Raw genomic sequence first — 10,482 nt, 5'->3', positions numbered from 1 at the left:
GGAACTCCATTGTTTCCTACATAGAATGTAACAGTGATGACGTAGCCTGGGGGAAAGGAGCCCCAACACACCCTGCGACCACAGTTTTGGTTATTAAGACATTGCATCGTGAGTCAGTTGGTCCACTTCGAAATAATTTTGTATAATCAAGAACTGCCCAAAGTAATTAAACTTTATCTGAAAGGGAAGTCTTCCCTGCTGGCGCGTGAAAGTACAATAATGATTGTAATAATACCAGTAACAATGTGCGGAGCACTGTACAGGGGGCGTGGCTTCCGCGGAAAATAGTTCACGTATTGTGTCCATCTCCAGGATGGAAGTCAAAACGTCGCGGAGAGTGTAGGAAGAGAGCTTCTGTATAAAAAGGCTCAAGGATTTCGGATGGATCATCAGTCAGCTTCTAGTGTTCAGCAAACACGAGTCAATCCGCCGCAAGCATAGCCATGAAGATGCAATTGGTGAGTAAATGCCTGAGCCACAGAAATACTTCCGAAACCAGACTTGCTAGTCAAAATTTTATTGTAACCAACATTTTGCTCCTTGACAATGTCTTAGGATTTAATTTTCCGGAATTTTTGAAGCTGAACTATTTGTTCCTGTCTCAGATAGTTCCACAAGAGTATAGAACCTGTAAGTATTTCAGAAAAGTCGGAAAAATTGCCCAAAAATCTTCGTTACAATCCGATTAAAGTTAAGGCCTTATATATGGCATCACAAATTACTTTATACACTAGTTAGGCCTACAAGTTTCCATAAATTTAAATGGAACACTAAAGTAATAATTCAGCAATATAACCATTTTATAACTTTCCTCAGACAATTAATTTTCCTGCTTAGAGGTTGAGCCACTCTATAAAATAGTTGCCAAATGTGAAATACTTGTATGGTTTTGAATAATTAGGTAAAGGAAGTACTGAAGCTGAACTGTTTGTTGCTGTCTCATATAATACCACAACAGAAACCTGTAAGTATTTCCGAAAAGTCGGAAAAATTAAAGCCCAAAAATCTTCGTTCAAATCCGATCAAAGTTAAGGCCTTATATATGGCATCACAAATTACTTTATACACTAGTTAGGCCTACAAGTTTCCATAAATTTAAATGGAACACTAAAGTAATAATTCAGCAATATAACCATTTTATAACTTTTCTCAGACCATTAATTTTCCTGCTTAGAGGTTGAGCCACTCTATAAAATAGTTGCCAAATGTGAAAGACTTATATGATTTTGAATAATTAGGTAAAGGAAGTTCTGAAGCTGAACTGTTTGTTCCTGTCTCAGATAATTCCACAGGACGATAGAACCTGCAAGTATTTCCGAAAAGTCGGAAAAATTAAAGCCCAAAAATCTTCGTTCAAATCCGATCAAAGTTAAGGCCTTATATATGGCATCACAAATTACTTTATACACTAGTTAGGCCTACAAGTTTCCATAAATTTAAATGGAACACTAAAGTAATAATTCAGCAATATAACCATTTTATAACTTTCCTCAGACAATTAATTTTCCTGCTTAGAGGTTGAGCCACTCTATAAAATAGTTGCCAAATGTGAAATACTTGTATGGTTTTGAATAATTAGGTAAAGGAAGTACTGAAGCTGAACTGTTTGTTGCTGTCTCATATAATACCACAACAGAAACCTGTAAGTATTTCCGAAAAGTCGGAAAAATTAAAGCCCAAAAATCTTCGTTCAAATCCGATCAAAGTTAAGGCCTTATATATGGCATCACAAATTACTTTATACACTAGTTAGGCCTACAAGTTTCCATAAATTTAAATGGAACACTAAAGTAATAATTCAGCAATGTAACCATTTTATAACTTTTCTCAGACCATTAATTTTCCTGCTTAGAGGTTGAGCCACTCTATAAAATAGTTGCCAAATGTGAAAGACTTATATGATTTTGAATAATTAGGTAAAGGAAGTTCTGAAGCTGAACTGTTTGTTCCTGTCTCAGATAATTCCACAAGAGGATAGAACCTGCAAGTATTTCAGAAAAGTCGGAAAAATTAAAGCCCAAAAATCTTCGTTACAATCCGATCAAAGTTAAGGCCTTATATATGGCATCACGAATTACTTTATACACTAGTTAGGCCTACAAGATTCCATAAATTTAAATGCAACACAAAAGTAGTAATTCATCAATGTAACCATTTTATAACTTTCCTCAGATCATTAATTTTCCTGCTTAGAGGTTGAGCCACTCTATATAAAATAGTTGCCAAATGTGAAATACTTGTATGGTTTTGAATAATTAGGTAAAGGAAGTTCTGAAGCTGAACTGTTTGTTCCTGTCTCAGATAATTCCACAAGAGGAACCTGTAAGTATTTACGAAAAGTCGGAAAAATTAAAGCCCAAAAATCTTCGTTACAATCCGATCAAAGTTAAGGCCTTATATATGGCATCACAAATTACTTTATACACTAGTTAGGCCTACAAGTTTCCATAAATTTAAATAGAATACAAAAGTAATAATTCAGGAATGTAACCATTTTATAACTTTCCTCGGACCATTAATTTTCCTGCTTAGAGGTTGAGCCACCCTATAAAATAGTTTCCAAATTGTGAAAGACTTGTATGGTTTTGAATAATTAGGTAATTCCACATGAGCATAAAACGCATAAGTATTTCCGAAACGTGGAAAAATTAAAGCCCAAAAATCTTCTTCACAATCTGATCAAAATTAAGGTTAGATATCACAAATTACTTCTCTACTCATAAGTTTCCATAAATTTAAATGAAATACAAAAGTAATAATTCAGGAATGTAACCATTTTATAACCTTCCTCAGACCATTAATTTTCTTGCTTATAGATTGAGCCACGCTATAAAATAGTTGCCAAATTGTAAAAAACTTGTATGGTTTTGAATAATTAAGTAATTCCACATGTGTATAAAACTTGTATTTCCGAAACGTGGAAAAAATTAAAGCCCAAAAATCTTCTTCACAATCCGATCAAAATTAAGGTTAGATATCACAAATTACTTCTCTACTCATAAGTTTCCATAAATTTAAACGAAGTACAAAATTAATACCTTAGCTATGTAACCATTTCATACCTTACCTCAGACCACTAATTTTCCTGCTTAGAGGTTGAGCCCTACTATAAAGTATTTGCCAAATTATGAAAGACTATATGATGTGGTTCTGAATAATTAGAGAATTCTAAATAATATGTGTTTAAATTATGACTCTATAAATCTCAGATTCCTTAGTGTGGTTACAATTAACATAAAATGAATTAATTACTCTAAAAATATGAATATTCATCGTGTTTCAACCACAATTTATTTATGTTATACGAGTAAAATAATTCATTCTTATTTAAATGTCTTTCTCACAATTTTTATGTCTGCTAGTATACAGTGTTGGCTTATACATTTATTAAATTCAAAACAGATATATAAAAATTCTTATTAAAATTTAGAAAAATTTGTCGTGCCCACAAATTGCAGAATATTCCTCGAGTAACCCATTAAATAAAACCAAATATACCCATAATATATAATATATAATTTATTTCCAAGAAATAGCCTGCCCAGGCATCCTGGGTTGCCAAAAACACAGAATAACATACATATAAGAATAATAACGATGTCATGTGGATTAGTCATGTCTTCATATATGAAGATATATCTGGTTTGAAACCCTTCAATTAAGTACGAGGTTTCTCTCTAGACAGGTGAAAAGATTTAGAATCCTCCAGTAAGTACGATATTTCTCTCTAGACACGTAAGAGGCAGGATCCCTTTGTCAAATATTCATTCCTGAAGTTTTCACATCATATAATTACTCGTAATAACATTCTGAGCCACCGGGAAGGGCATAGTTGCGCCACACGGTCAGATAAAATGCAGCATATAAAAAAGGGTCCCTGTTTTGTGGGCATAGTTGCGCCCCGTTCCCATCAGGTACAGAAAAAGGCATGGCATAGTTGCGCCCCGATGAAATAGGTAGAGAAAAAACACTACGGAAACTCGAGCCTCGTAATCAACCAACCTTATTGATTTCTTATTCGATTTATATTCATTATCGATACTGTTAAAATGAACACCATGAAGTTGGCAGTACTTTATTAGCTGTTTTTCTACTGTTTATGCAGTGATTATCAACAGCCTACCGTTAAAATGAACACAATGAAGTTGGCAGTACTTTATTAACTGACATATTCAAATGAGTGAGCCGTTGGAATATGGGGCCTTAGCAGTCTTGACATTTTATTAGTGATTTTCACACCGTCTGTGGCGTATAGTGAGGTTAATTTAAAATGAATGTTAAGTTTAGTGCAAAGGATGAAGAGTTAATAATTGATAATGATTCTAAGTTTCAATTTTCGAAACCCTGTACCGCAGGGTTAAGATATCGATGTAGAAACAAAAAAATGCAGTTCATTTATTGTGTGTGATCAATAAAAAGTGTTATTTTAAATAGCAAAATTGATCATACGCCAGGCCTACGCAATTTCAATGCAGCTATCACTGTAATATTTTTAAGTAATTTATTTATTTTATGACAATCACTTTCGTGTGTACTATGCTCATCGGGGCGCAACTATGCCATGTCCATCCTGCTACCTGATTTCTTCGGGGCGCAACTATGCCATGTCCCATCTGCTACCTGATTTCTTCGGGGCGCAATTATGCCATGCCTAGGCCTCCCAATTGACCGCGGGGCGCAACTATGCCATACCGGAGCCACCGGCGTAGCTCAGTCGGCTAGGGCGCTTGCCTGCCGATCCGGAATTGCGAGGTTTTACCCAATCTTAATGCAAATATCAGGTAATCTATGGCGAACCCTCGTTCTCATCTCGCTATCACCAATTCCATCGATGCTCAATAACCTCTTAGTTGATACAGCGTCGTTAAAATAACCAAGTATAAATATATATTCTGTGATGATGGTCTTCAATTAAAGACGGATTCTTGCACACCAGGTCTCCGTCCTGCTCTCCTGCCTGGTGCTCGCGGTGGCCGCTATGAGCGACGACACCAAGCCGGAGAAGAAGACTACCAAACGCGGTCTAAGTGGCTTCGGATTCGGCGGATTCGGCGGTGGAGCTCCTGCCTTCGGTTTCGGTGGCGCCCCCAGCTTCGGGTCATCCTCCTTCCCCGCCTACTTCGAGCAGCCCGTAGTCCTAGCCCCCCAGCCTGTCTCCTTCTCTAACCACGCCGCGCTGTCCGCAGCCCTCGCCGCCAAGTCCTACATCGCCAAGCAGCAGGCTCAGACCCTGGCTAACCGCGCCGCCGCCAACGCTGCCGAGGTCGCAGCTGCCGTGGCAGCCGCCAAGGAGGCAACGGCAGCAGCTGCCGCCGCGCGCGACAACGTGCAGGCCGCCAAGGACCAGGTCGTGGCCCAGCAGCGCATCGCGGCGGCCAAGGAAGCGGCCGCGGCTGCAGCCATCCAGAGATCCGAAGCAGCGGTGAACGCGGCGGCCGCAATCGAGAAGTCGGAGGCCGCCGCAGCTGCTGCTGCAGCTATCCAGCAGTCCGCCATCGCCGCCAAGGCAGCCGTGGCTTCTGCGCAGGCCGCCAAGGCCGCAGCTGCTACTCATCCCCACGGCGCTGCAGGCCCCGTCATCCCCACCTCCTCCGGCCAGTTCATCTCCGCCAAGAAGGCCGCTGAGTACGGGCCATGGGGATAGATTATCGCGGCCTGCAAAGCGGCGCGCGCTTCGCTCAGGTGAGGGGCGACTGTATATCTTGCTACAGTATTCTGTATCGCCTGTACTGTCGGTGACTCAGGAGAAGACGAGAGCGGACTGAGGAGGAAGGGATGTGAACAGATAACTTACGACAACACGTGCAATATTTGTACTGCAGTAAGCGGAAACATTAGGTCTCCTTGTGTTCAACTTAGCTTTAATTTCCATACGCATTGTTACTCATGTTTCCTGTACGAGTAGGGGAGAGTCGGGTAGTATCGGACATCGGGTAGTATCGGACAGAGCGTTTCTTTCATCTACCACCATATGGTAGTATCTGAATGACATGATTACGTTTCTCTATGCCACATCACAGAAACGTAACCATGTCAATCAGGTACTATCATCGTGTGGTAGATGAAAGAAACTCACTGTCCGATATTACCCGATGTCCGATACTACCCGACTCTCCCCTAATAACCTGGCTACTGGGATGCTTATCTGAGCGATGTTTATAATAATCAGCAGCGATAGTCAAGAAGGTCACATTCTTTCCGCTCGTCTTCTCCTGAGTAACGGGCAGTACCTTTACAGAAATTGAATGATTTGAGAAACTTTTTTATCTATAACAAGCGAAAATTAATTACTAGGAGCAAGATATTTCCCTCGTTCACAAATATATGTAGCGAAGAGATAAAATGTGTGTCAAGTAGAGTTGGGCAACAAGATTCTTTTTCAGAAGTCGAGTCCAACGATTCAATCACACATTACGAATCGATTCTAACGATTCGTTCACGATTCTTCTCAGTCTGCGATTACAACTATTCTTTTGAATCGTCAATGAGTTCACGATTCTTCCCAGTCTGCGATTCCAACTATTCTTTTGAATCGTCAATGAGTTCACGAGTCTTCCCAGTCTGCGATTCCAACTATTCTTTTGAGTCGTCAATGAGTTCACGATTCTTCCCAGTCTGCGATTCCAACTATTCTTTTGAATCGTCAATGAGTTCACGATTCTTCCCAGTCTGCGATTCCAACTATTCTTTTGAATCGTAAACGAGTTCACGATTCTTCCCAGTCTGCGATTCCAACTATTCTTTTGAATCGTCAATGAGTTCACGATTCTTCCCAGTCTGCGATTCCAGCTATTCTTTTGAATCGTCAATGAGTTCACGAGTCTTCCCTTCCAACTATTCTTTTGAATCGTCGCAAGACACTTTCCTTTGCAAACCGCGCGTAGAACAAAAACGTTCTACATCTCTCGCATAGATGGCATAAGAGGAGAGACATTGGATTGTCTCTTTCTCATTGGCTGGAACCATTCATTATGACCTCCATTAGTCTACAAAATTACCCAAGATAATGTCTCTAAATTATAATTTATCAACCGAACCTTATTACGAAGTACATTTTTTGCATTACATCTCTATTTAACTATGCAAATTTCAGGTTTGTGTTCATTATTTTCCATGCTTAACAAATGCAGTACATATTTTGATTTCACTCTCGCTCGGGAGCATTCGACACGGTTCGTAAATGTCCGTTGACAAGTTACATCAAACAACTAATAGAATCGTGGGTTACGATACCGTGCCGATTCCTTACAATTCTTTTGAACGACGATTCGTTACGATTCTTTTGAACGACGATTCGTTGATACCACGAATCGATTCTTACGATTCTTTATTATTAGTCGTTCGAATGAACGATTCGTTCACGAATCGACCCGACTCTAGTGTCAAGTAAATTTCATATTTATTTTCAGTATTCATTACGTGCATGAAATAAACCTCATTTGCAATGGAATATGAACTATGAGGACACAGTAACAACTTTTTTTCTAACGGCCGGTATTCAAAGCCTCCAGCTCTAAAAGTACAGTGCCGAAACTGTGCAACACTTGCTGCCTTTCGTTTCGTTCTTAAGCACCAAGGAAGCTGGATCTAGTACATTTCACCAGTATGATTCTTGTGATGGTGTTATCAATAAAAGAAAAATCGAGTATCTCTAGAAACCTGTCCCAAATTCTGTCTTTATGATACACAAATTCCAATTGAACTCGCTGAATTTTCAGACCGCATCTTTGGCATGACTAACTGCTCGGCTAGTCGTCTGATATGATCTAAAGATACCTTTTCTGTAGCGCTATTCCAGAATTCTAGTGAAGATCATATGTGCCTTTGAACCCTGGTTTCGTGATTTCAAATCCAACCAGTAATTATTTATCTTTGAGAAACGATAGAAACCTGGTTTCCTTCCGAAGGAATGTAAAGAAACGGGCACTGTCACGTAAAGGAACAATATTACTCTTTCATTTACTGTCTTGCAAAATTCTGGCTACAAAAGTTCCATAGTTTTTATACAGATGTCTGTACGAACCACAGTCTCCATTGAGACTGAAGAAGTCTACATGACATCTCGTGAAACTACAGAGTTCTCCGATAAACAAAGCAAGGAACAGAAGGGAATAGTGGCACACAATACGTAGAGTAGTGTTTCAAATGCCACTCAATGTAGGAGCAAACCACCGCTATTAATATTTAGGAAATATTTAAGTATTCTATGTATAACTAACTGTAGGCCTAGGGAAAGACCATGGGATTTCAAGAAATGTAACGCAGTGTATGTGTATTAAATTATAAGGTATTTAACATTGTATATAATTAATGGTAATAATGTAATACTCGCACTTGCAATTTGGCAAAAGGAAATTGTACCAGAATAATGGAAAGAGTCCATAATCATACCTATTTTTAAGAAGGGGGACAAGACTAACTGTAGTTACTTTCGAGGAATATCACTTTTGTTGACGTCGTACAAAATTTTGTCGAATATCCTTTTGAGAAGATTTGAAATTATTGGGGATCATCAGTGTGGTTTTAGGCGTAATAGATCGACTATTGATCAGATTTTTTGTATTCGACAATTGGAGAAAAAATGGGAGTATAAGGATACAGTACATCTGTTATTCATAGATTTAAAAAAAGGCGTATGAATCGGTTAAGAGAGAAGTTTTATATAATATTCTTATTGAACTTGGTATTCCCAAGAAACTAGTTCGATTAATTAAAATGTGTCTTAGTGAAATTTACAGCATAGTCCGTATAGGCCAGTTTCTATCTTATGATTTTCCAATTCACTGCGGGCTAAAGCAGGGAGATGCACTATCACCTTTACTTTTTAACTTCGCTCTAGAATATGCCATTAGAAAAGTTCAGGATAACACAGAGTGTTTGGAATTGAACGGGTTACATCAGCTTCTTGTCTATGCGGATGACGTGAATATGTTAGGAGAAAATCCACAAATTATTAAGGAAATCGCGGAAATTCTACTTGAAGCAAGTAAAGAGATAGGGTTGGAAGTAAATCCCGAAAAGACTAAGTATATGATTATGTCTCTTGACCAGAATATAGTACGAAATAGAACTACAAAAATTGTAGATTTATCCTTCGAAGGGGTGGAAAAATTCAAATATCTTGGAGCAACAGTAACAAATATAAATGACACTCGGGAGGAAATTAAACGCAGAATAAATATGGGAAATGCCTGTTATTATTCGGTTGAGAAGCTTTTGTCGTATAGTCTTCTGTCAAAAAATCTAAAAGTTAGAATTTATGAAACAGTTAATTTACCGGTTGTTCTGTATGGTTGTGAAACTTGGACTCTCACTTTGAGAGAGGAACAGACATTAAGGGTGTTTGAGAATAAGGTTCTTAGGAAAATATTTGGGGCTAAGAGGGGTGAAGTTACAGGAGAATGGAGAAAGTTACGCAACACAGAGCTGCACGCATTGTATACTTCACCTGACATAATTAGGAACATAAAATCCAGACGTTTGAGATGGGCAGGACATGTAGCACGTATGGGCGAATCCAGAAATGCATATAGAGTGTTAGTTGGGAGGCCGGAGGGCAAAAGACCTTTGGGGAGGCCGAGACGTAGATGGGAAGATAATATTAAAATGGATTTGAGGGAGGTAGGATATGATGGTAGAGACTGGATTAATCTTGCTCAGGATAGGGACCAATGGTGGGCTTATGTGAGGGCGGCAATGAACCTCCGTGTTCCTTAAAATCCAGTAAGTAAGTAAGTAAGTAATGTAATATTGGCACTTATCTAGTACCTTACAAATGCACTGCATATGATTTATAAACAAGGGGCACACAAATCTGAAGTCTCCGTTTGTTTGTCCACAGGTTCCCTCTCCTAGCAGATATCTCGCTGTGAGAGGCAACAGAAATTACCAACATCCAGTCATCGTCCTGCTGTAGGACTTCCTTGTTATTCCAATGCAACAAAATCTAGGTTTATGTGATAAACGTGTTCAACATCTAACCAACTTGTCAAAAGTTTGTGTATATGATTTGTGACTTCGCATGTAAACATGTAGCCATATTAGTTATGCAATAAAATATCATTGCAGTGACAAAGTTCATCTTTTATTCCGAGCTAGAAATATTCCTTACTCTTTATAACAGACGTGCCCAAGTTTTGCGCTCTCCTAGCCGGCTCACAGCTCATGAGCGGAATGCAGATATTAGCTGCGCTCTGTATAAGGGTGGACTGGAAGAAGGGGTGGATCTCGTACAAAAAAAATATACACAAGAGGAAGTACTATTACGAGTGTTTATGAAATGAATTCCCGTTTCAGTGTTTGCAAAACTATCTTGGACTATTATTACATAATAAAGAAATATTTATTTTACAGAAATAATAGAAATTCTATAGCTACTTAAATGTACAATATAATTTTATACTTTTATTTATCAGTACATGAAAACGAGGTTTTATGCCGTTGGCAGCTGAAAGGAACAGTAGCCTACTGATCGTAATGAAA

At 38.7% G+C, this 10,482-nt stretch overlaps 1 protein-coding gene across 1 annotated transcript; it reads left to right on the top strand.

Moving 5' to 3' along the window:
• Positions 1-405: 405 nt before the first annotated feature.
• LOC138704353 (antifreeze protein Maxi-like) lies at positions 406-10,032 on the top strand. Its single transcript, XM_069832194.1, has 3 exons — positions 406-458; positions 4,937-5,682; positions 9,842-10,032. Exons 1-2 carry the CDS (start codon positions 444-446, stop codon positions 5,642-5,644), a joined length of 723 nt encoding a protein of 240 aa, XP_069688295.1. The 5' UTR covers positions 406-443; the 3' UTR covers positions 5,645-5,682; positions 9,842-10,032.
• The last annotated feature ends 450 nt before the right edge of the window (positions 10,033-10,482 follow it).

The sequence above is a fragment of the Periplaneta americana genome, chromosome 8 (genome assembly GCF_040183065.1).
Source record: "Periplaneta americana isolate PAMFEO1 chromosome 8, P.americana_PAMFEO1_priV1, whole genome shotgun sequence".
In the NCBI taxonomy this organism is placed as follows: domain Eukaryota; kingdom Metazoa; phylum Arthropoda; class Insecta; order Blattodea; family Blattidae; genus Periplaneta; species Periplaneta americana.
This window is presented reverse-complemented; position numbering and strand designations above follow the sequence as displayed.